This window comes from Pollicipes pollicipes, unplaced genomic scaffold (assembly GCF_011947565.3).
Source record: "Pollicipes pollicipes isolate AB1234 unplaced genomic scaffold, Ppol_2.1 Scaffold_6052;HRSCAF=7182_pilon_pilon_pilon, whole genome shotgun sequence".
In the NCBI taxonomy this organism is placed as follows: Eukaryota; Metazoa; Arthropoda; class Thecostraca; order Pollicipedomorpha; family Pollicipedidae; genus Pollicipes; species Pollicipes pollicipes.
Window position 1 is genome coordinate 15,913,511 of NW_023596805.1, and position 26,326 is coordinate 15,939,836.

General features: G+C 54.8%; 2 protein-coding genes across 5 annotated transcripts in view; one reads left to right on the forward strand and one right to left on the reverse strand.

Moving 5' to 3' along the window:
• The window catches only part of LOC119104850 (2-aminomuconic semialdehyde dehydrogenase), a 47,679-nt gene extending 39,256 nt beyond the window's left edge, over positions 1-8,423 (forward strand). For all 4 annotated transcript variants that reach the window (XM_037228577.1, XM_037228574.1, XM_037228576.1 and 1 more), the window contains 3 exons: positions 2,798-2,898; positions 6,214-6,322; positions 7,594-8,423. In XM_037228577.1, the coding sequence (XP_037084472.1) occupies positions 2,798-2,898; positions 6,214-6,322; positions 7,594-7,740 (357 nt within the window). In that variant the 3' untranslated portion in view covers positions 7,741-8,423. The remainder of the gene's footprint in view (positions 1-2,797; positions 2,899-6,213; positions 6,323-7,593) is intronic.
• A 99-nt stretch (positions 8,424-8,522) lies between these two features.
• Positions 8,523-26,022, reverse strand: LOC119104849 (paired box protein Pax-5; the record flags this gene model as incomplete). Its single annotated transcript, XM_037228573.1, is given in 7 exon segments — positions 8,523-9,760; positions 11,279-11,368; positions 12,257-12,781; positions 13,453-13,560; positions 14,142-14,364; positions 17,104-17,189; positions 25,975-26,022. Coding segments are annotated over 7 exon segments (1,214 nt in total), but the record flags the coding sequence as incomplete, so codon positions are not given.
• Between the last annotated feature and the right edge of the window lie 304 nt (positions 26,023-26,326).

Here is a 26,326-nt window from a genome sequence, read left to right on the forward strand (position 1 = left end):
AGTGTCTCTGAGGAACTCAGAAAAACACGGAACTGGAGCATATGTGACAATTATTGGACCACGTGTGGCGATCAGCGATGTTGCTGCGTCAATGAGGGTTCCTGTGCTGATCTATGGGCAACTGCGCGGGTCAGAGGGCTCTCGCGTGAGGGAGGGGAACAATGCGATATGTTATGTCCTTGCAACGGCCTCCGGATCGACCAGGTCGCTAGAATGACAGTCAAAAGACACTTCGCGGTGGGCCGGAGTGACCTATCAGCCCTTGACCGGAACCGGTAATGTGCCTCTGGTGTCCTACTCAATGGACCCCTTGCCCGGAGGGAAATATGGGGTCCCATTATTGTTGAGTAGAGTGGGGGTAAAAAAAAACGAACAGGGCCATCCCATGTTTGCCTGAAAACGTTCCTTTTCCAGGATGGATTAGTGAAAAAATGCATCGAAAGGTTTGAACATGCCCGCCCGCAGCCTCGAGAGCAAGGACAGCGATGGCCTGTGTTGTAGCTTCCGTAAAACCGAACGGCGTTGGCCACTGCAAGTGTCACCAGACGGCGGGCGCCACGTTAATCTGTCTTCTAGATGGACTAGTAGTTACAGAAACACGAACAATAGAGAATCTACCTTTACTCTTTCAGTTCCACCACCAGATTCCAGCACCACTTCGCGGTGCTTTAAGGACCAATCCGTTCTTACCACCAATGCAAAAATTGCACACGTGAAATATGCACCCAGACTGCATTGTAGATGTAAGATTTGATATCCTGAAGCGTTCAAAAGTACTGCTTTCAGAAGCGTCATCATTTTCGTTCAGCTGCTGGCCATGGCTCCCTATTATCTGCTGGGCCGACGATGCGCGGGCTATGGAGACTGCAATGCCTAGCGTCGTGGTTTTTTTAAAACAAGTTTTGCGAGTACGCATGCTCAAAATTATGCCACGTAGCTTTTACTACTAATACATTCAAGTGTTTAAAGGTAATGATTTCAGAACAGTTATCATTTTCGCTGGCCCACGGCGAAAAATTAAGTACTTGCAGTCTCCATAGTCCGTTTTGACTACGGAGACTGCAACGCCTGGCGTCGAGGTTTTTGTTGATAGGATTTGCAAACGCCCATGTTAAAAATCACGTTATATAATTGTATCACTTATTGATTCTAACCGAATGCTTAAAATTTCCGGCCAAACATGGCTTGGCGGTGTAAATGCATTTTGCTGACCCCTCGATCTGTGATCAAAATTTTCAGCCTCAAATTTCGATCAAACACGCCTATCTACAGTCCATCTTTGCGATGCCCTCATTGTCTGTAGAACGCAGATAAAACATGGAAAAGCTTCTGAATTCTGTCGGTTTAGAAAGAGTTCACTAAACCATTGTAAATTAAAGACACCTGCGATTTATTCCATACGGTCGTTAAACGCCTTATTTCTATGGTTCATCGACCTTAAAATTGTAAGCAGAATTGATCTTACGGTAGCATCTGGTTTCTGCTCTGGTTACAACGCAAAAATTGCAATGAAATAAAGAAAACCGTATCCCTTGGTAACAAGAAAACTATATCAGGATTTTTTGGGGAGGGGGGATCACCATAAGAGGGGCTTTTGTCAACCCTACGTTCCTCTTAGCAAGACTCTGGCTACCCCCTGCCTAAGCGCAAAAGCAGACCAAGTCATCCACGTTGAGTGGCGGGCAATTAAATGTCCGTTGGGCCAGTTCATACCTAAGGTAGGCAGCCTCCCGGAGCCATTTTTCTGGGGGTGGTATGGTATAAGGGAAGATATGCGGTAAAAAGGTACTGTTGCAGGTGTCCAGCACATGTTTTGCATCCCAATTGGTAGCAACGCTGATCCAGAAACGTGCAACAAAGCACTCATGCCATCATTCCGCGGTCAGTCATTCGGAGACAGCCGGGCCAGGACAGTGGCCACCGAAGGCGGTCGGAGCAGAGCTCAGACGAGGAATATATGACAGAAGGATCTTCATTCTGTGGCTTAGGTCTCCAGGGAGAATCTCCAGTCTTATTGGCTTTGTCACCTGGTTTTTGGCAGTTTCAAGCTTCCGAATTCGTTTCCACCTAAACTGCCGCGACAAGTCTTATCTCTCGAAAAGCAGCCAGCGAAATGAAGGCGAACGCAAAATCTGTTGTACTGTGAGCCATCGATTCACATTCAAAATCCCCACCTGCCTTTACTGAGGCCATACTTTGGCATCTACCCTTTGTAGACAAATGCCTCCTCAATGGCCCAAGATGCCTACCCCCTCGTGGAATTTCGCGTCCCTAGGAAAGACGATGTTGAAATGGACGAATAATCTCGGGAAGCTGGATAGTGTTATTTGCCGAATGACATTGATGCGTCGGATAGGCGAGAGTGTGCACCAGTGAGAAACAGCTCTAGATGCATATATAGAAAATATCAGTCATTGCCCTTGAATAAACAGCGATAACCTCCATCTCTACCTCCTCCCCCGCCGTCATCGGGCTTGTTTTCCAGAAAAAGCTTCTGAAGTGCGTCCTGAGGTTGCCCCCCCCCCCCTCCCCACACTTTTTGGAAGGTTCCTACGCCTATGCTCTGGCAAACTATGTGGGCGTCACGAACTATTTCAGAAACATGTTGCCACTTAACATCCCATTAAGTCGTAGCCGACAGTCCCAACCCATTGCTTGCCTGCGATATCCGTACACACCACGTGTTCCTTCTTCGCGCACATGCACAAGTCTATGTTGCTCGCTGTTGTTGGAATGTGATGGCACGCAAACTTAAGCTACCTTAGTTTACCGCGAGATGTCTCTGCCTCTGTTACAGGGCTATTTCGTGCAGCCCACGGTGATCACCGACCTAAAAGACGATTCACGCTGCATGCGCGAGGAGATCTTCGGCCCAGTCACCTGTGTCGTGCCGTTCGAGTAAGGAACACTCATCCTCCAGTGCTTCCGGACATTTACCGCTGGCGGGAGACAATGATTACGGCGTTTACCACCGGCGGGAGGCACTGGCTACGGTGTTTACCGCCGGCGGGAGACACTAGTTACGGCGTTTGTAGCCGGTGGAAGGCACTAGTTATGGCGTTTATCGCCGGCGGGAGACACCAGTTACGGCGTTTGTAGCCGGCGGGAGACTCTAGTTACGGCGTTCACCGCCGGCGGCAGATGATTTGTCTGATTTGAAATGTGTTTGTGTCTTGCTGTGCTGCCTTTTCTCTGTCTGGGCTCCGTCATTTTTTAAAACTACCTCGAATTGTCTGTATGAACCGCTGTGGGCTCAGAGTGCTGGCTATGCCGAACTCGTTTTGCCACACGAATTCGGAGTTATTATGCTGGCAATAAGAACCTTCCAGAAGGTACATGTCAAACAACATGATCAATCAAGCATTGGCTGTAATGTAAAAACTCGACGCTTCAAGCTGTGCTCATCGTCACGAGTGAGCGGAGCTCAACAAAACAAACCTTGTGAATAAAGACACTTGAGTATAGACCATGTAACGTGACCAGTGTATGCTAACGTCGTTTGACAAGTGCTTCCTGGTATACTGTGGCTCGATTATTGATACAAGTTACAAAAGTCCAAACTCGTAACGTCGAAGAACCAAGAGCTCATAGCCTTTCATCTCGCTTGCATCTTGTTGTACATGTTTCGTCCTGAACTTACCAAAAAGTTAGTCCAGTTAAATCCGCCGGATAATTTCGCCTCAGACCTTCATTTTGCCAGACAGACTTAACCTGACCAGACCTTACCAGGCCAGACCTTACCAGAACGGACCTTACCAGATCAGACCTTACCAGACCAGACCTTACCAGACCAGACTTTACCGGACTAGAGCTTACCAGAATAGACCTTACCGGAACGGACCTTACCAGACCAGATCTTACCAGAACAGACCTTACCAAACCAGACCAACAAGACTAGACCAGGTCAGGCCTTACCAGGCCATACTTTAACAGACCAGACCTTACCAGATAACACCTTATCAGACTAGACCTTACCAGACCAGACCTTACCAGAACAGACCTTTCCAAACGAGACCAACAAGACTAGACCAGGTCAGGCCTTACCAGGCCTTCCTTAACAGGCCAGACCTCACCAGGTAAGACCTTATCAGACTAGATCTTACCAGCCCAGACCGTGCTAGACCTGACTTTATCAGACCAGACCTTACCGTACCAGACCTTTGCCCCCTAGCCTTATCAGGCAGGACTACAAGGGATTTTACGCGCCGTGCGGTGCTGCGGTGCGGCCCCTGGCCGAGACTCACGCCCGGGCCATCTTTGGCCAGAGGTCAGCCGAGGTCCTCCCGTCAGTGACCTTCAGCTGACCTTCTCCGGGTCAAACAGTGCGCTCGCGCTGGGACCGGTCCCAGTGCCGCTGGATCACGAGTCGCAGCCTTATTCCCCGAGACTACGGGGACAGCAGCCAGCGCTGCAATCCACTCCACCTGTCCTGTTGGGCCCCGCAGCCTCTCCCTCCGGAGCAGGCCAGCCAAACGTGGCGAACCCTCGAAGCGAGGTCCCCCTGACTCTACCGTGGGACCTGGCGGAAGCGAGGCCCCCTGACTGTACCGTGGGACCTGGCCGAAGCGAGGTTTCCCTGACTGTACCATGGGACCTGGCCAAAGCGAGGTCTCCCTGACTGTACCGTGGAACCTGGCCGAAGCGAGGTCTCCCTGACTGTACCATGGGACCTGGCCGAAGCGAGGTCTCCCTGACTGTACCATGGGACCTGGCCGAAGCGAGGTCTCCCTGACTGTACCATGGGACCTGGCCAAAGCGAGGTCTCCCTGACTGTACCGTGTGACCTGTCCGATGCGAGGTCTCCCTGACTGTACCGTGGGACCTGGCCGAGGCGAGGTCTCCCTGACCGCACCGTGGGGCCTGGCCGAAGCGAGGCCCCCCTGACTGTGCCGTGGGACCTGGCCGAAGCGAGGTCTCCCTGACTGTACCGTGGGACCTGGCCGAAGCGAGGTCTCCCTGACTGTACCGTGGGACCTGGCCGAAGCGAGATCTCTCTGGATGTACCGTGTGACCTGGCCGAAGCGAGGTCTCCCTGACTGTACCATGTGACCTGGCCGAAGCGAGGTCTCCCTGACTGCACCGTGGGATCTGGCCGAAGCGAGGTCTCCTTGACTGTACCGTGTGACCTGTCCGATGCGAGGTCTCCCTGACTGTACCGTGGGACCTGGCCGAAGCGAGGTCTCCCTGACCGCACCGTGGGGCCTGGCCGAAGCGAGGCCCCCCTGACTGTGCCGTGGGACCTGGCCGAAGCGAGGTCTCCCTTTCTGTACCGTGGGACCTGGCCGAAGCGAGGTCTCCCTGACTGTACCGTGGGACCTGGCCGAAGCGAGATCTCTCTGGATGTACCGTATGACCCGGCCGAAGCGAGGTCTCCCTGACTGTACCATGTGACCCGGCCGAAGCGAGGTCTCCCTGACTGCACCGTGGGATCTGGCCGAAGCGAGGTCTCCCTGAATGTACCGTGGGACCGGGCCGAAGCGAGGTCTCCCTGACTGTACCGTAGGACCTGTCCGAAGCGAGGTCTCCCTGACTGTACCGTGGGACCTAGCCAAAGCGAGGTCTCCCTGACTGTACCGTGGGACCTGATCGAAGCGAGGTCTCCCTGATTGTACCGTGGGACCTGGTCGAACATTCCGGTTTCATTGGGATGCCAGAATTCTTCTGTGTTTGTGCCGGCCCCAAAAGGAAGCCCAGAACACCAAGAAAGATGTCTAACAAGCCTGAAGTCGGTAAAAGCGTCTCAGGACATGTGCTTTGCGGACCTCAATGTCAAGCTGTGTTCCTGCCGTCATACCTCGTTGTTAAGCCGTGTTCCTGCCGTCATACCTCATTGCCAAGCTGTGTTTCTGCCGTCATACCTCATTGTCAAGCTGTGTTTCTGCCGCCATACCTCATTGTCAAGCTGTGTTTCTGCCGCCATACCTCATTGTCAAGCTGTGTTCCTGCCGTCAAACCTCATTGTCAAGCTGTGTTCCTGCAGTCAAACCTCATTGTCAAGCTGTGTTCCTGCAGTCAGACCTCATTCCTACGGCCCTGTGCAGCTCTATATTGGTTCCTTTTCGATTTTCCTTTGCCTTTGCATCAGCTGCAGCGGAAGCTCGGCTAAGTGCTCCCAGCAAGAGTAAGATAGTGCCGCTTATTTAAGGTCATAACCAATCAGCTGATTTAGATTGTGTTGTGTGTATGGCTGACTGGTGTTTGGTGACCCGACAGCTCTGAGGAGGAAGTGGTGGAGCGGGTTAACAGCGCCGAGTACGGTCTGTGTGCTTCCGTGTGGAGCCGGGACTTGTCCACCATACACCGGGTGTCTGAACAGCTGCAGGTAACTACTCTTCCGTGTGGAGCCGGGACTTGTCCACAATAAACCAGGTGTCTGAACAGCTGCAGGTAACTACTCTTCCGTGTGGAGCCGGGAGCTGTCCACCATACACCGGGTGTCTGAACAGCTGCAGGTAACTACTCTTCCGTGTGGAGCCGGGACTTGTCCACCATACACCAGGTGTCTGAACAGCTGCAGGTAACCACTCTTCCGTGGGGAGCGGAGACCTGTCAACCATGCACTGGGTGTCTGAACAGCCGCAGGTAACCACTCTTTCGTGTGGAGCGGAGACCTGTCAACCATACACCGGGTGTCTGAACAGCTGCAGATAACTACTCTCATGCACCGAGTACTCTCTGTGTGGAGTCGAAACCTGTTCACCATACCACGGTGTGAACAATGGCGTAGCCAGAGTTTCGCCCAGGAGGGGTGAAATCGGGTGATTGGGAGGTCTTCCCGCCAAAGGGAGACTGTTTTTGCTGGAATACGCCCGTTTCTTAATATTTCCGTCGCTTAGGGTCTATTTCTTTATTCGCAAGACCTTTTTAGGAGGCTCTGGGCCCTCTTTTGATGCCTTGGGGCCTGCTTTTGCGTTTTTTAAAGCTCATGGACATTTTTACCCCCCCCCCCCAAATTGCTGAGTTTCCTGCAATCTCCAGGGGGCATGGACCCAAAGATCCCTCTTACTTGAAAAGAATATCTCTCCTCTCAGAAGTGGGTTATGGAGTCGAGGCAATGGAACTATTAATGCCTTCTGGTGATGAGCTGGAGTCGTCTGACAGTGACCTGGTGCCGTCTAGTAGTGACATGGTGCCGCCTGATGATGTCCTGGTGCCGTCTGGTAGTGACCTGGTGCAGGCTGGTAATGACCTGGTGCCGTCTGGTAGCGACCCGGTGCTGGCTAGTAATGACCCGGCGGCGTGTGGTAGTGTCCTGGTGCCGTCCGGTGTTAGCCTGGTGCAGGCTGGTAGTGACCTGATGCCGTCGGGTAATGACGACCTGGTGCAGGTTATTAATGACCTGGTGCCGTGTGGTAGTGTCTTGGTGCCGTCTGGTGGTAACCTAGTGCCGTCTGCTAGTGTCCTGATGCTGTCTAGTAGCGACCTGGTGCAGGCTGGTAATGTCCTGGTGCCATGTGGTAGTATCCTGGTGCCGTCTGATGGTGACCTGGTGCAGTCTGGTAGTGTCCTGGTGCAGCCTGGTGGTGTCCTGGTGCCGTCTGGTTGCATCCTCGTTGTGAGGTCGTCGTGGTGACCGGGTGCTGTCCGCTGCAGGTGGGCACCGTGTGGAACAACTGCTGGCTGGTGCGGAACCTGGACATGCCTTTCGGCGGCATCAAGGAGTCCGGCATGGGCTTTGAGTCCACCAGAGATAGCGTTGAATTCTACACGCACTGGAAGACGGTCTGCGTCAAGTTCTAGAGCTGTGCACTGGCCGTAGGACCATGGGCGTGCGTCTGTGCGTCGCCAGTCTGGGGCGGGAGCGGGGGCGGCGCCTGCGCTGCGCAGCTGCCAACCCGCTGCCGCCGTGTCCACCGCCCGGCGTGGCAAGCAGTGAGGGCGGACCAGGTGCGGCCGGCCATAGCTGAAGTAAGGGCGGCGTTAGCAAGCAGTGAAGGCGGACCAGGTGCGGCCGGCCGTAGCTGAAGTAAGGGCGGCGTTAGCAAGCAGTGAAGGCGGACCAGGTGCGGCCGGCCGTAGCTGAAGTAAGGGCGGCGTTAGCAAGCAGTGAAGGCGGACCAGGTGCGGCCGGCCGTAGCTGAAGTAAGGGCGGCGTTAGCAAGCAGTGAAAGCGGACCAGGTGCGGCCGGCCATAGCTGAAGTGGGGGCTACCCTGACGACCGGCGGCGTTAGCCGTGTAGTGGCTTTGTGCTGCGGGAATTGCCCTTGTACCATTTGGGAGATCTTTAAGTTCTGGTCAGGGACGATAGCTACGTATGCAGGTGAATAATCGTGTGTGTTTTGTTGGTGGGACGGCAGATGACTGCTTCTCTTGGAAGTGAGCGCGCCATGGCGTAGGATGGTAGCGAGATGTATATTCATTTTTATATCTCAGAGCCTTGCTGAATATTCAAATGGGTTCGTGGAATACAACTGGGACCAGCGCGCTACTTTTACCTGCAGTAACTCACAAGGAATTTGTTTTCCTCATATATATCATGGCATAAAATGTTTGTCAGCTTCTCCAAAAAGGAACAACACTGTTTCGTATTGCCAGTTTATTCATCACCGCATCTATATGATAAATACACACCAATTCTGGAAGACACACTATGTAACACTGATACAAGCATCGTCTTCGCACCTCGCCACACGACTACCGCAACTGAAATCTGCGTCGTTGAGTGGCGCGTGCGCCTTGAGAACAGCGGACAAAAATCTAATCACGCTTCAGGGTATATACAAACGGCTCATTGCACAACGAACATAAAAATGCGGAATAAATAAAAACGCACAAAAGGTGACTCACAAAAACAACGAGAAAAGCAAACGCGGATAACGTGGGTAACGTTCAATTGGGCAAAAAAACATGAAACTCACGATGCAAATACCTAAACACAGAACACCTCGCCGAACGTCAAAATTAGGACATACAATCTGACAATGGTTGGAAAAATGGTTTTGAAAACGCTTGAGATTGTCGAAAAATGGGATTCTACAAATGAGACAATAGTGGATGCTGCATATAAAATAGTGCATCACCATCTGAACATTATAAAGCAATGCGGATTTGAATAGACATGTCATTGCTGTTTCTCACGCTGCGGTCAGAAATCGTGTCCAAACCAGTGCCAGTAAACCAGTGCTGATTAACGCCACCGCTGCCTGCTCCACCCGCAGCAGCCGGCCGATGGAAAAGCTCACGTGAAACTAAAACAACGCCAGTGCTCTGGGGCGGGACTGAGTCCCCAAACTACCACGAGACTGCACCCAGAGGACCGTTCTGTGACGCCAACTCCACCGAACGAGGAATCACCAAAAAGGCCTTGTCGCCCTGTAGGACCCTCGCTTCCGCCGCTGGTTTTCTGTTCCGAGACCAAAGTTCCTCACAATCATGCCTCAAGCTCAACACTACGCATGCATGCATGAACTATGTACATGTTCTACGCAACAGGTTATGTACAGCATCATTTGTCGTCAGCTCAGCTCCGTTAAATATCTTTGGTGTACAGCGCGTCTGTCGATAATAGCAATATGCTCTCCGAATCTCTCCGATCCGGTCTATGAACGTGCTGAGATCGGGGCATATCCGGCGGCGGGCGGCGGAAGCTGACGAGCGAGCCGGTGCTGGCCGTCCACTGTGGCCGCTAGTGTTTGCGCTCCGGCTTGGCAGCGCCGCCGCTGAACGACATGCCAGACTGCTGGTTCGTGCGGCCGCCGCCAGAGCCCGGCCCCGCAGATGACTGGTTTCGGCAGCTTCCGAGTGCAGAGTACGGGGGAGCTGAAAAAAACGGAGGTGATGGCGCCTGTCTGCATTGTGTCATCAAAGCTGCCGTGTGCTTAGCTGGTTGAGGTGCCACAGACCTGGAACGATGTGCAACGCAATGGTGTGCGTCGCCGTATACTTCACTGGTAGAAGTTTTCTATCTCAGAAATATTAATTTGGGTTCAGTATAAATTTTGGTTTTAGGTTTGTTGCAGCAAAGGGGCACCTTATTTTTCGTCGTGAAAGCTTATGTACAATTCGTAGTTCAAACGCATTGATCCATAAACTTTGATATAAAAGTAAAGCATGCACGTTGTATTGTTGTACTGATTAACAATACAAATCTAATGAAACATGAACTAATTTTCGATGCGTGATTTGGTGCGTTTTGACTTCTGCCAAGGACATAATTCGAAAATTTTAACTATATATATATATATATATATATATATATATATATATATATATATTCACAAAGGCTACCGTTTTACTTTACACTCATGTGTCTTCATAATAATTCGTGCTGAATCAAGAGGTCGAGGAACTGCCTTAATGAAAGTGACTGCTGTCGTGGCATCAAGGGGGGGGGGTGCAACTAAGGCCGTCTCTCTCTCTGGAGAAAGGCTTGAGAGAGAGAGATGAGAGAGAGAGGAGAGAGAGAGAGAGAGAGGAGGAGAGAGAGAGGAGAGAGAGAGCGAGAGAGAGAGATAGAGAGAGCGAGAGAGAGCAAAAGAGAGAGCGAGAGAGAGAGAGAGAGAGAGAGAAGAGAGAGAGAGAGAGAGAGAGAGAGAGAGAGAGAGCGAGAGAGAGAGTCTCTCTCTCTCTCTCTCTCTCTCTCTCTCTCTCTCTCTCTCTCTCTCTCTCTCTCTCTCTCTCTCTCCTCTCTTCTCTCTTCTTCTCTCTCTCTCTCTCTCTTCTCTCTCTTCTCTCTCTCTCTTCTCTCTTTTTCCTCTCTCTCTCTCTCTCTCTCTCTCTTCTCTCTCTCTCTCTCTCTCTCTCTCTCCTCTCTCTCTCTCTCTCTCCTCTCTCTCTCTCTCTCTCTCTCTCTGCTCTCTCTCTCTCTCTCTCTCTATATATATATACATATATATAAATCGATATTCGTGCGCAGCACATTAAAGATATAACTTTATAACTTATGTCCACGAAGGGATCTACGATACACCCTAATGCACATACTTGCGAATCATTTCGAAGCCCTCTTTTAATCTATTCTGCAAAAGCTACAAAGAATCCGTTATGCAGTAAACTAGGTGTTCCTCATTTGGGCCTTAGCGTAAATATCCAATATCATCAGTGACTAGCATCAAAATGGAAGCGCAGACATCTCACAAACACGATCATGCCCACAAAAACTAACAAAACAGTTAACTAACAAAATTACAAAAAAACAAATATCCGACTCATGCACACACATCAACCTATGATAAAACGGAACTTCCTACTTCACTGAAAAACTTACGCACTTTTTCTCCATAAAACGACCGCCAACGGAACGAAACAAAGAGAAGGCCGACTACTTACATCACTTACTCAGCAGACCGCCCGTTGAGCTGTAGTTGTACCCGTAGCCGGCGTACTGGGGGTACGAGTAGGAGCCGTAGTCTGCCATCTGGACAGAGCCTGCCAGCAGAGAATGAGGCGTCAGCGGCGTCGTTGGCAGCCAGGGCGCTGGCCAGCACGGCATTGTCGCTGAGACACAGTCAGCCAGGGCGCTGGCCAGCACGGCAATGTCGCCCAGACCCAGTCAGCCAGGGCGCTAGGCAGCACGGCAATGTCGCCCAGACCCAGTCAGCCAGGGCGCTGGGCAGCACGGCAATGTCGCCCAGACCCAGTCAGCCAGGGCGCTGGGCAGCACGGCAATGTCGCCCAGACCCAGTCAGCCAGGGCGCTGGGCAGCACGGCAATGTCGCCCAGACCCAGTCGGCCGGGGCGCTGGCCAGCACGGCAATGTCGCCCAGACCCAGTCGGCCGCGGCGCTGGCCAGCACGGCAATGTCGCCCAGACCCAGTCAGCCAGGGCGCTGGGCAGCACGGCAATGTCGCTCAGACCCAGTCGGCCGGGGCGCTGGCCAACACAACAATGACTCCCGGACACAGTCAGGAATGCCCTGCTACTCGAGGTCTCCAAGCAGCCTTTGGTGCAATTTTGGGAAAGATCACGTGTGAAATGTTCGAGTAAATTTCAGATTATTATTCTCGTGGGCTTGATAAATCTGAAAAGAAGAGACAGAGGCGAGCAGTAGGCTTGGTGACTTGTGTTCTCAGTGATGGCGAATGACACGACGCCGATGAATGTTAAAGCGCCTTCACTTGACCTGTACTTCTGACACTGCTCGACCGGGCTGACCCGTGAGCTCAGGCTCAGGCTTCTCACACCGCAGCGCCCGTCCGTCGTAGCTCTCGACGCCCGCCCCCACACACAAACATAGCTCATGCGTCACCCGACGGCCGTGCAGCGCTAGCGACAGCCTCCTCATCGCGTGACGTCACTATGGCGTCACCCACCCACCTGGCTGTGACGGCTCCTTGCCGTGCGTCGCAAGTCTGTCGTCATACAGCCGCACGTCGGGGGAGAGGGCGGGCGAAAGCTGGACCAGGGACTTGGATGGCTCGTAAGGGCTGCGCAACCGACAGTCGGCCTGTGCTTGCGCCGCGCAGTCGTGCAGCAGCGCTTGCGCGGCGCAGTCGGGCGGACTGATCTGCGCCGGCGCGCAGAGCTCGCCGTAGGTCTGTGAGGGACTGGGACTGGGAGCCGCCGGCCGGCCGTCCGACGGCGACAGCGAGTACGGCGAGTCGCCGAAGCTCAGCTGCACCGGTTGGTAGCCGCCCAGGTAACCAGCGGCGGCGGAGGAGGAGACGATGGGCTGCAGGACGGTCAGGCTGCCCGGGGGCGGCGGGCCTGGAGAGCGCTGCGGCGTGGCCGGCGGCTGCGGCTCGGCCGACACTGGTGGGGTCAGGGAGGTCACCGAGGAGGAGAGGAGCGCGCCGCTCACGTCCAGCGGAGCCAGCGGGGAGTAACTGTACGTGCTGCCACCTGTCGGCGCGCGGAGAAACGATGCTTTCAGGGTGTGCCGGCGCAGGCTGCGTGGCGCGGTGGTGCCAAGCGGTGCTATGCAGTGCTATGGGGTGCTACGGAGCGCCGTCGCGATGCGACGGCTGTGGCTTGGGGAGCAGGGCTTTCAAGCATCAAACATTGCGTAGGTGCGAGTGGGTGCTACGTTGCGTAAGCAAATCCAATGGTAGCTACGAGTGTTGCAGCCTAGTTTTGCACATTGCACACCATGCACTAACTAAACAAAACTGAGAAAAACCAAAGCTGTACAGCAGTGCATCCTGCAACTTCCACGCAGGGGTGACCAGGAGTCCAATTTTCATAGAGATCAAAGCCCCTCTCAGTGCTAGCATGCCGTTCAAATGGCAACCAAACTTTGTCCAATGCTCAAAAATTGTTTTCAGCAGACTGAAGACAACTGGAATCTCAGCATGAAACAGCTTTTTAGTTGGGTTGATAGAGGCCAAATATGAACTATAAAACAAAACCGTTTTTCGGCGCAAGTTTACGTTCCAATTTTCACTTGCGGTCCTAAGACTGTTTTCAGTGGCGTCATCCGTGCGTGGTAGTCGTGCACAGTGCAAAGCATGCGTGCGACACCGGTGACATCTAGTGGCATTACACAACACCAGCGAAATCTAACGGTGACCCACCTTGCTGGTACTGTCCAGAGGTGTCGATGAGTGGCGCCGTTGCGCCGGGCGAGGATTTGCTGTCCACCATGGAGATGGGAGCCAGCGGCGTGAGGCCGGCCGGCGTACCTGAGGAAAGGCGCCGGTCGGGTCAGCACGCGGCACGTGCGCTCCATCCGCCGCCCAGCACGGGGTGGAAGACCACACGGAATCTATTGAGGCATGCAGGGCAGAAACATGAGGCCTAATTTCGAACCTAATGAAAGTTACGGTTGATTTACGCTTTAGTGAGTGATTGTGTCATTTCAGTTTTTTTTTATTTCACTGATTACTTGTCATTTTTTTCTTGCGCGATGCGGTAGTGGTACTGCAGGGACTCGAACCCAGAACCGGCAAGTCCAGAATGGAGCACCATAACCACCTCATCACCACCGCCCCTGAATTGAATCCGCGTGAATGAAATGCTTGAAAAGTGATATGAACCCAAATCATTTTATAAACCAGCAGCAGCATATAAAAAACAACATCTGTTTGTGTTAAGTGCAGCTCTGGTTGCTTGTTTTAAGCTGCATCCTATACAATACATTTTGAAAGCCATGTTTGTAAGAGCGACCAGGATGCACGTCTCAGACCTCTCGCAGCCAACGCGTGCCATGACAATGTCGGAATAAGCCCCGACGACGAAACGCTCTGGCGCGGCGTCCACAGACCTAGCGAGGCGGTGAGGCTCTGCGAGTAGACGGACGCCTGCGGCTGGCCCATGCCGATGCTATCGTAGAGCGCGTCCGATGGCGACGTCACCGCCGAGCTGAAGGCGCCCTGCTCGACGTTGACGCCGAAGTTGTAGGCGGCCGAACTGTTGACGCCGCTCAGCTCCGGCAGGAGGTTCCCCTTGGCCGCCTCGTCCTTAAGCCACTGCTTCGACCAGGGCAGCTGCGAAGCGAGGTCAGCCGTTAGAGATGCGCTTCGCCAGGGAACGGTAGAGGACGACATGAAGAGGGAAACAGGAGCCGAATCATGGCCCATTGATGGATTTAAGGTGTCTCCATTGACATGACAGACACTCATTCTTGCACTCCACAGTGCGAACTGTTGTGGCCATTCTCCCCGCTCGACGCCGGAGGCTGGGAAGGCCCGGCGGGAGCTGAGCCGTGCTTGCATTTGGAACTAGCCCGTGTAAACTATTCCCGTGACCGAACCGCGTGGTCCTTTTGTCCACGTCTCACCATGTCACGGACCTTCACCTTCACGGCAAAGGGCGAGCAGGTAATGGGTGGCGATCCTCTGCACGTGCCCAGATTTCCTATAGTCGGATACAACATGGGAAGCATGCGACTGTAACAGCTGTGGTCCAGGCGGCTGACGGACAGTCTTTGCAACTGCAATTACCCAACATAACCAACCCCAAAGCCATCTCAAGGACTCCAGTGGAGTGGACCACTTGCACCGTACAATAAGTGGAGCCTTGATGTAAGTCATTGAACTGTAGCACCCATCTCGAGTTACAGGCACCTATGTATTTTTTGTTTTGGTAATCGAGCGTTTATGTTGTGGCGTCGCGCGATATTTCTGATTTGTACGCCGTACGCTAACAAAACAAAAACAAACGGCGAAACAAAAAAAACGAAAACCAAAAACAGCAAAAAAGCAGCACGCAAGAAACAGCATGCAGCTCCCCTATGTTCAATAACGGAGCAAAACTCAACATAAGTCTACCACAAACGGACCAGGCTTTGCTTTAAAGTCTCGCCACCTCCGTAAGCCAGCCGAGGCGGCCTCTGGCGTGGCCTGGGGGTTCCGCCGCCTCCATAAGCCAGCCGAGGCGGCCTCTGGCGTGGCCTGGGGGTTCCGCCGCCTCCATAAGCCAGCCGAGGCGGCCTCTGGCGTGGCCTGGGAGTTCCGCCGCCTCCATAAGCCAGCCGAGGCGGCCTCTGGCGTGGCCTGGGGGTTCCGCCGCCTCCATAAGCCAGCCGAGGCGGCCTCTGGCGTGGCCTGGGAGTTCCGCCGCCGACAGCGAGCCAGCCGACTTCGGCCGAATATCGCTTCATGATGGATGGCAAATTTCGAGCCCAATGACGGATGAAATAAACTCCATCGCTGTTCAAAAATGCAATTTGCATTCTAATGAGGCGACGAGCGGTCCGCACCGTGATTAGACATGGTGCGTCGCGTTCGAAATCTAACGAGGATCCGAACGGTGACTAACACGGCGCGTGCGGTGACGTCCGTGGCGCGGGGACGCGCGGTGAGCTCTAGATAACTATATAAGTCAATCATGCTTAGAAAAATGACTCCAAGACGACTTTAAGCTATGCAGGGTGATGCAGACTTGCGCCACTGCGCTGTACCGTGCGAGCGCTCCGCTGTGAATGTCGAGAATCCGCATCACCTGTTTTGATATACACCCAGGCATGTTAGCTGCGATCGCGGGTGGATAATGCAGTGTTCCAGGCGCGGCAGATCTCTAGACAACTTTTAACTGCAATTGGCATAAGCTGGACACGCCGTCATTCAAAGATGCCCATTCTGGCAGCTTTGCTATTCCAATTTTTGTTTCCCTTGCCCGTGAATGCAATTGTACAAATTATGAATAACAGTGAAGATACAATGAGCGGAAAACGATAGGACAGGGCCAGGGTGCAACCAGTAACCGCTGGCGCTATCTGCGTTCAGAAAGCTTTACGACGGCTTCGGTTGAGCCATATGCAGATCATGGGTCTGACCGAGAACAACGTGCTCATAACGCTGCGTTGTGTTGAATTCTCTGCATGCTCGGGGTCACGTCGGTTGAATTAGATCCGCGACTGGCAGCGACCGCTGACAAATGACTTGACATCCCTCTAAAGACATAACCTGCAGCCTGCTTGTCAAGCGCTACGTCACGAGTCCACTCACCTAGGCAACGACACTTGTTTTGAGTATGCCTGACAACCATTCAGTGATGGAAACATCTGGTTGCTAAAGGCTTTTCCAAACACACAAAACCAACAAACAAAGCTGTAGCCTCCATTCCAGAGCGTCCATTTCCGGGCGGCGCGCGGGGCCGCGCGCCCCCTGCTCCCTGGCGACGTGTCCCGGCCCGAGTCGAGGCAAACGTCGAAATTATACACGCCCGGGGAGCCGGCGCCGGCACGGCGAGCTGTCGGCGGCGGCCGCATCTGGGGCCGCGGCGCCCAACGACGCCCCGGGGGCCTGTCCGCCTGGTGCCGACCTCTGACCCGCGCGCTGGCCATGACGAGAACGCGCTTTGTCCCGGCGTGCGACCGCTCGGTGACGTGATTAGTAGGCGTTTGGAGCGACAGAATGGCGCGATCGAAGCGCGCGCTTTCTAACCCGATGGTGCTTCGTATGGAGATTGCCACGCGTGATCGCTTAAATCCGATTTTAGTGGGTCGTTTACTGATTGTTAAGAGAATTAGTCCGCTAGCGTTGCCGGTCGCGTCTGCCGCAGTCGAGCAAATCGGTGTCGACGCACAGCAAAGCTCAGCAACTTTTCAGATGAGGGCTGCCTGCTTCTCCAACATTAGCGTTGCGACAGCGGGTAAAACAGGCGCCTCGCCAGAAAATGGTCGCGCCTCTGTACCCAGCCAAAGCCACAGCCGACAGCGCGCCTCTGTACCCAGCCAAAGCCACAGCGGACGGCGTCTGCGTGCAGCGGGGCTGGTCACTCACACTGGAGTAGGCCAGCTGCTCGACCGGGTACTGCACCCGCTGTCGCTTCACCTCCTCTTCAGAGGCCGAGGTCAGGTCACGGTCATCTGCAACAGAGATCATGAAGTCAGCACAGCGGTCGGGCCCAAGGCGGCAGGCCACGGGGGCCACCATTAGCCAGCTACGAGCGGGTCAGATATCAGAAATTGCTCAATCTTGCTGTCAATTAGTGTGGCTATCACCTAATGTTGTCATCGGTTAATGTTTAGGTGCTCGATGGGTGCAGTTTCCCAAAACTGCCGAGGCTGTTCCACTAAACTGAACGTAAGAACATGCCTGCAACTGACGTGGGCAGCCAATGAATACTGATGGGCAACCGATGGGTAATGGATAAACACAGCGGTAAATCCATCTGCTGAATAAACTGACTTGTATGGGTGTAAGTTTAATCATATAATGAGACAGGACAGGCCCTAGCCTAAGCCCAAGCAAAGCCCGACTTACAACCTGCCTGGTTGTTATCAGTTAATATGGCCTGAAAGAAGTGAGGATGTGACACCTCCCATCATTGAGGCTAGCGTGGCCACTGCCACGCTTGTCACACCGCGTTCTCCACCCATGTGGAAACAGTAGATGGCTTGTGACCTCTGTTGCACAAAATAACCCGATAATTCCTGAACGACAAGCTGCATGTGTTGTTCAAATCCCGATCGCACGCAAACATCTCCATGAGAAGCGTCAGCCTCCGTCCAGGCGCTTCATCCCTGGACGCGCCCGTGGCTGGCGCGGGCTTCCCACCGCTGAGCGGATCTCCTCGGTCTGTGACTCGGCTCATTGGTCGCCCCCCCCCCCCCCCCTCCTCTTTCTAGTGAGGGAGCGGCGGCCGCGGCCCGATGTCGCCAGCAGCCCGGTCCTGCCGCCGCTGGCGGAGAGAGCGGAGGGGATCCACTCGGTGGATTGTGACAGTCCCCCGCGTGGCGATTACATTATTAGTCCATTACCGTGGACCGCTGACGGGTAGGGCGCCCGACACCGGCCGGCCGGCGGCCGTTTTTATCCGCCGCCGCTGAACCCCAGCCGCCGGTGCCGCACGGCACCGCCCGGGGCAGCAGGCGTGCACTGCGAGCTGGGAGGGACGGGGCACCACGCGTGCACTGCGAGCTGGGATCGCTCCCAGTGCGAATGTTGCAGCTCTGCAGGCTCAGCAGGCCGTGCATGGCTCTTCGCATGACGATCAACGGACGGAAGCTTAATCTTGTAACTCCTTATGAAGCAAACTTGAGAGAGATAGCACTCCAAAGTTCAAAGTTCTAAACTTGGTGACATTTACTGCAATATCCAGGAGTGAACAAGCAATCTCCGAAGCACCGTCGCTGCAGCTCTTCGTTACTATGTCAGCCCGTGACGCCCCGCCGCTGGGGCGCCACGTGCCGAGGCATCAGTGCACTAAGTCTCGCTGCCATCCGGAGCCCACCATGGAGGCGGTGGTGACACCACGGCGGTGTCCGAGGGCACAACACCGAGGATAAAACGCCGGCCGACCCATTTGTATGCGTCACACCGCCTGCTGTCCAACCTGCGCGGGTCCCACCAGCCTGGGGTCCCACTCTTCGCAGCCAAACTACCTGAGGTTACGCGGGTCCCACCAGCCTGGGGTCCCACTTTTCGCAGCCAAACCACCTGAGGTCACCGCGGGTTCCGATCACAAACCATCTGGAGCCCCACCACACCGGCGGCCCGCTTTCAGACATGCAGCCGCCTGACATCCTCCAGGACCTCAGGTCCCACCGGCACGAAGTCCAGCGCCAAAGTACCAACGGGCCGCGGACCCATCGCGCGGGGACCCAGCGTCGGCGAAGACACACGGCCAGACGTACGGTCGGCGCGACACCCCCGTCGCCGCTCGTTTCTGCGTTTCCGGCGCCGGCTGCCTTCCGGCGGGCGGCGCGCCAGGCGGCCGCGCGCGCGCTGACGCCGCCGGCGCACAATGACGTCATTGAGCAGGGTCACGGGGCGTGACCGGCCGTCCCCAGCCGACGCGGCCGTCGTCCCCAGCCGGCCGCGGTTCGGCTGTCTGTCCCGTCTGCCCTGCCCTGGTGGCTGCTCGAAGCGACATACTCAGGATGATGGACGGGGCCCGCAAACGGCCTCTCTTGGACTACAAGCGGATGGATGTGTTGCGGGTGCCATTGTGTCGGTCCCTGCTGCGCTCTGGGAATGAGAGCTGATTTGCGGTGGCTGTTTGAGCATACGTGAGAGCAGTTGCTAGCTGTGTTGCGGATGGTCATAGTTTGGAAGTACTGCTCGCTGTAGCGGTGTTTAACTAGACCATGCACGCGACACGTCTGACGCGTGTGAGTCAAAAGTGCAGGACAGCTGTGGAGCAGCTGTCTACGTTCCTCCTCCGACGTTGTTCAAAGCTACTTGTCTACGGGACCTAACTTGTCCCGTTCCACTTCAGAGCCACGCTCTCCCTTCATCAGCGCACAGCTGCTGAGCGCCTGCCCCAGCTCACACCCTCGGACTGGCAGCGCTCCGGCCCCAGTCACATTGGGGTGGGACGGGACGGGGGAGCACCGGCTGCCGGCCCGAGCTCCACCTCCTCGGACCAGCTCCTCCGCGTCTCACCTCGCCCCGAGCTCGCCATCAGCAGCCACCCCTCCCGCTGGCGCACGCGGCCCCCCGCCGCACGCCGCCCCACTAAGTGCATCTTCCAGCCGCCATAAACTCCCCTCGGCGGCGATTAATGGGCGACTGCCCCGCGCGGCGTCAACAGCGCGCCGCCGCCGACCCACACCGCCCCGGGGGGGGTGGGGGGGGGGGGGAGGGGGCGCCGAGACTGCGTCGCCACTGCCGCCGAGACGCGTCGCCGCTGCTACGGAAACGCGCCGCACCTGCCGCCGGGACTGCGCCGCAACTGCCGCCGACGCTGGGCCATCGTTGCCGCGGTAGGGCCAGAAACAATAAAGAGAAACGGATAAACTATTCTCCACACACGGTGGGCGGCCCTGTTAACATGTTTTGCCAGACCGACGTTCTTTAAGCCAAAGAATACCTGATTTTATGTTTGTTAACCACGTCTGAGCACAGACAAATGAAAGTTGCATTGCAAATTGTAGCTTGTTTGTTACAGGCGACAAGACCAAAATGGACTAATGCACCAAGAAACCCTAACAAAAGAGTCCTCATGGTACATGACATACCATGCCACAAGGCGGGTTCATATCCACCGTCAACTAACTTACTGAAAATCATAGGAAAACCAAGCGCAAGCCATAAAATGCATTACTTATAAAGCATACGAATGTGAATGAAAAATGTGACATTAAAGATGAATGCGTTCCTGTACGAAGGACGAGCTGCGTTAGAAAGACTCGTCAAAGCCTGTAGCACAACATTAGCCAACCCGCTTGACTGGCCTGAACAGCCTAAACATGGCATGTACAGCCACGAATCAAAACAAGTACTTCGAACCGCCTGGCTCCTCCACCAACGCATTACCTCGATCCGCCCGGCTTCTCCACCAACGCGCTACCTCGATCCGCCCGGCTCCTTCACCAACGCGCTACCTCGATCCGCCTGACCCCTCCACGGCTACGCCTGGCTACGGACCGCGGATGCTTCACTCAAAACGACACTGCGGCCGGGCCGAACGGAGGGACATCCGGAGGGGGAGGGCAGGGCAGGGGGGGAGGGGGGGGGGGGGCAGCTGCCGGCGTCACCACTGTGTGAACGGCAGTAACACGGTGTTAATGACGGAGCGGTGCTTCAGCCAGCCGGCTCCATTGTGGACGCCGGTGCAGGCCTTGATTGAGCTGTTGGTGTACGGCGAGGGGGCCCCTGAGCGGGCATGGCTGAGGACGTTGATGTGGAGCTCACAGTTTAACAAAAGACATGCGATTATGCCCCCTTTAAATTGCGTGTAGTGCTCACTGTCATTTTAAATGTGTCATTGTGGACTGTCCTGTTTCTTTGCGTCTACCCGAGAGGCTTTGCAGCACTGCGCTCTCGTATTTCAGTGCGTTTGGGACCCAAGAATAACTCAGACGCTCGCTCCGTGTGCTGCCGCAGGGGGCCGGCGGTGACCCGCCCCGCCGCGGTGGCGACAGGACGCTACCTTGTGGCAGGCGGCGCGGCCCGCTGGCGCCCTCTGCCGGCGGCGGCATCGATCTGACCGGCCGACAGCCCGGTGGGCCTGGGCGTGACGTCCGACTCCGGCTCCCCTCGTGACGGCGGCCACCGGCGCGGCAGAGTCGGAGGCACCGGCTGCGGCCGCGGGTCTGCTCCCCCGGGGTGGCAGACTTCGCCAAGCAACGAGACAGAGTGCATGAATCGTCGAGACATGTAAGCAGCGTGTCAAAGTTCGGTGGAACCGTGTCGCAGCGTGAGACGATGCACCGGAGAAACGACATCAATGCCTCAAAGCTAAAGGCATTCTCGCACCGCCGCGCCGCCGCCACCTTCTCTCCACATTCGCGGGAGCGCCCTCAGCGCGTGCGTTTTTTCTCCCCTGGCGCTCCACGGCCGTCGATCGCCCCAGCCGCTCTGCGGTCATCCCGGCCGGCGGTCATAACTCGCCGGAAACGAGCGGCATCCATTCTTGGCACCAAAACAAGATGGCCGACACGCCCGGCGGCGCCGCGAGGAGAGCCGACGGAAGCGGCCGTAGAAGAGCTCGACCGCCGGCCGGAGGAGGGCTCGGCCGCCGGCCGGAGGAGAGCTCGGCCGCCGGCCGGGTGAGGGCTCGGCCGCCGGCCGGGTGAGGGCTCGGCCGCAGGCCGGAGAAGGCGGCGGCCGGCGACGCCACCAGCGTCAGCCCCGCGCACCTGTCGGTCCCCGGCAGCGGCGCTCCGAGGTCCCGGCAGCGGCGCTCCGAGGTCTCCGGCAGCGGCGCTCCGTGGTCTCCGGCAGCGGCGCTTCGAGGTCTCCGGCAGCGGCGCTCCGAGGTCCCCGCCAGCGGCTCGCCGAGGTCCGACCGGCTCTGGCTTCGCATGCCGGCGTCATGTTTATTTTAGAAGTCACGCCTTTGCACTCGGTTGTGCAAAGGGCACCTTCGTCTGATGACTGCTTTTTGCCGACTGATCTTGTAGTTTTGGATATGTCTCAAATAGATGAGACACCATTAATAGCCTTATTTCTCGTAGAATAAACATGAGAATGGAAAGCTAGAAATGGTAATTTGGCTACAGGCCCTCATCAAAACGACTATCGATATTCCATGTAATAATACGTCTTTATGTATATATATATATAATAAATATATATAAATATATATAAAATAAGGTATATATATATATCAATATATGATACAGACTGCATTCGTTTGATTAAGGCATGCGGCCGAAATATCACACATGTCTCTTCATTTTCCCGTTTATTCTACAAGGAATAAGGCTATCAATTCTGTCTCATCTATAAGCAAAATGTTTCACGCAATCGCACTTAGCAAATTACGTGAGATCTAAGCGAAAACTTCAACAACTTCTTCAGCATAACTGTTTCCTCACAAGAAGGGGTGGGAAAGGCGAGTGATAATGGCAGGCTCACTTCTCCCATTTCTCGCAAAAAAACTTAACATGAACCATATAACTTTGTTCGGCAAGAAACGTGGTAAAAGTCACGTTTTCCGCCAATGTCTTCACAAAGTCCGTCGTCAATGCTCGTGCATGCAGTTGGCTTGCAGCCGACTGACACGCGTGGTCGAAGCTTCACATTCTTTTGAAACAGGGGGGGGGGGGGGGCATACATACACCATCACATACTGAACCTTCTATTGGACTTGTGTGTTAAGAATTAACTTATGATCTTACAGTGTGCGTTTTCCAGATGCACTTTAGTTTAATTTCGCACCGTTTACCACACTTCCAAAACGTGATTTCACAAGTGGCGTGGCTTGGTCAGCCCCCGCCGTGGCGTGGCTTGGTCAGCCCCCGCCGCGGCATGGCTTGGTCAGCCCCCGCCGTGGCGTGGCTTGGTCAGCCCCCGCCGTGGCGTGGCTTGGTCAGCCCCCGCCGTGGCGTGGCTTGGTCAGCCCCCGCCGCGGCGTGGCTTGGTCAGCCCCCGCCGTGGCGTGGCTTGGTCAGCCCCGCCGCGGCGTGGCTTGGTCAGCCCCCGCCGCGGCATGGCTTGGTCAGCCCCCGCCGCGGCGTGGCTTGGTCAGCCCCGCCGCGGCGTGGCTTGGTCAGCCCCCGCCGCGGCATGGCTTGCCGCCACAGCGCTGCCTCAGCTCTGACCTAAAACGGGCCTTCCACTGTGGGTATATGCAGATTGCACCGTTTTTTTACGCCCAAATATGGACCCAACAATGTGGAAACAGCGTGTTTAACTCACGTCGAAAGCTGCTATAGCGTGTGATATGGAATGCCATGCGATAACAGATGCCATTTGATATCTGTACCTACATAAAATGCTTAACCCGATAAATAAACTTATGCACATGGTGGAACACTTCATTTCGTATATCTTATATCGCATAAAGCTGCAACTGGATCTCATGCACTTGTTGTTTAACGCGTAAGTGTTAGTGGGCAGCCTGATATGATCTGTGAATGCATACGCTGTGCCTAAAAAAAACACGAGGTAGCTCCACTTCCAGTATAAAGTCATTATCACTCCACCTATCCCGGCGTGCATCTATTCATAATTCCATTACGGCGTCGAAGTAAAGTCGATGTCTTCTACACCCGATATAAGGTCGTTAAATTAAAAACGCTTCAAATGAAGACAAGGCCATAAGCTGTCAGGCGAAAATATCGCGTACATGCTGCAAAGCAATGATGGCAGAAGCGCCGGAATATCTTAGGCGTATGTAATCCAAACTCCAGCACAACTTGGTCTGACCACACCGGGAGTTTGAACGGCGTGGCCGCCAGCTGCCGCGGCGCCTGGAGCACGCTACAACCGGCGCCGCCTGCCGTTCGGCGAAGCCCGGTGCCAGTGTTGAGGCATGAGATCCGACTTCCAAGAACGGCGTCGGCCGGAGCCGGGCAGAGTTCGGCTGGCCGCGGCCCCCTCCCCCTCTGGCGGTCGCTCTCCTCCGTCTCCGCCACTCCGTCTCCTGACAGCCGACTCTCCATCTCCGCAACGAGCGCCATTCCAGAAACAACCGCCATTCGCCTCAAAACAACGGCAATTTGCCGGCTGCACTCGACTGAGACGCCATCTTAACTTGATTACGTCATTTCCGCCTTATTGATTTCCGTCGAGATTCTGGCTGGGGGCCGGGCGGCGCGCGGCCGGGCCCGTCTGCTCAGATACCATTGGCCGAAGGGACGGCTCGGCCGCCGGCACTGCCGCGGGCATGATATACAGCTGCTGAAGACGGCCTCCCGGTCCGGAGATGGCATATTTCGCCGGCGGACAATGCCCGCCGGCGGCTCTGTCGTATCTCCGGGCCGGAGGCGCCGCGGACGCGGCACGAGCGCCGTTTGAACAATGGTGGCGGCCGGGGCTTTGTAACGGCCGATGGCCTCAGGCTTCAGACTAGTCGCGACGGATGCCCCGTACTGGTCGTCGTTATGGTTATGACCTCCGGGGAAACGTAAAGCCTGCAAGCCGGGGAACGTATCATAGCCGTCGTAAACTACCATGGGGTTTGATTATGCAAGACAGTTACACCAGCAAGCTTTGTCCTTTGAGCGCTGATGTCACGTTGGAAGCGAATATATTTGCTTGCCCTCGTGGCAGTTCCGTCCTTCTTAACACACGAATGACATGGACCGAATCGCCCATCGTCAGGCCGGTCGACAGAACGACTGGCGCCGCACATAAATATTCAGCCGCGCCTTTCATCAGCCGAACGCAATGAGACGGGAAGCCGAGCGCATCAGACCGGTGTGCAGATCGAAAGCCGAGCGCATTAATCGACTCCGCTGCTCAGTTTGCCGCTCAATGACTGGAAACTGGGAAAATCAACTCATCCCAGTTAAGCTCAGTTCATCGTGGCTCGGCTGATATATGAGTTAATCAAAGTCGCTGGCTGGGCTCAGAGTATCAGTGGCTCCAGTCTCGGTGGGTGCGAGTCAGCCTGTGGCCCCCTCCCTCTCCCCTCCCCAGCCGGCTTAAAATTGGGCGCCGAGGTCAGTTTTCAAAGCAAAATCGGTCCGTGTAGTCAGCGAGCCGAAGCTTTCCGGCTGAACAAGCATGTCGGAGGCATCTGGCCTCCGTAGATTGGAAAGAGGGAAAAAGACACCAACGCAAATTACAGCAATTTGACGCACCTAGTTTATCCTTTGACGTATTCAGTTTCATACTGTGACAATAAGCCACGTAAGCACATGTGCAAACATACAATAATTATGGAATCAACCACAGTGCGCATCGCATGAAGTGCACAACGGCCCAGAGATTGATTCTCGCGACGTTACCAGAGCCTGTGTATACCCATTTAAACAGGTCATGTTAAGAGCGCGTGTATGCTCCTGTATACAGGTCATGGTCAGAGCCTGTGTATACCCAAGTTGCGAAAACAGGTCATGTCGTGATGATGTCCAACTGCAGAAAACGGGTGTCGCATGGTAAGATCGTCCCATCGGTCATCGTACCAAGAAAAAAAGGCCCCCAAGGGCCGAAGCTATCCGTGGACATGCCCATATGAATAGGGCAAATGGGCGGGACAGGTAAATCTTTCGTAAAAGCACGAGTATGGTTGTGGGGTATGGGTAGGAACGTAAAGAGGGACTTCGTTGACCTGCAATGTCACAAATATGCACCGCCGCTTGATGTAACCGCTTTCATAGTCTAGAACACAGGTTTGGAAAATAGTTTACGTCCGCATAACGTGTGGTGCGATATTTGTAATCAGGTACGACGTTTATAACTAGCCAAGGCTGGATAAAGGATAGGTCACAAAATAATGGCCACGGACTGGCCTGCTGGGCAAGCTCGGTTTACCTGCTCGGGGGTGGTAGTACTGGTCTGGTAGTCGTCTCTGGTCGTCTTCTAAAAACAAGATCAAGGCGTCAGTCGTAAGCCAAGTCTCCCAACAATGGTCGTCTACTGTTCATAAGTCACATAGATACAACCAGGCCAGGACTGGAAACGGTTTTTACTTTGACCGTATTCCTCGTCTCTAAATCCAAAATGTCATAAAAATAACCGAAAATTTTGAATGACGTGAAATTTCGGCTAGGAACATTCATGTTGAACTTAAATAAACCAACACCATGCAAAACAGGCTGATAAAGATCTTTTCATAATAAGACAACGTGAATTGTTACCAGCCTAATGTTCCGAACACAAATAA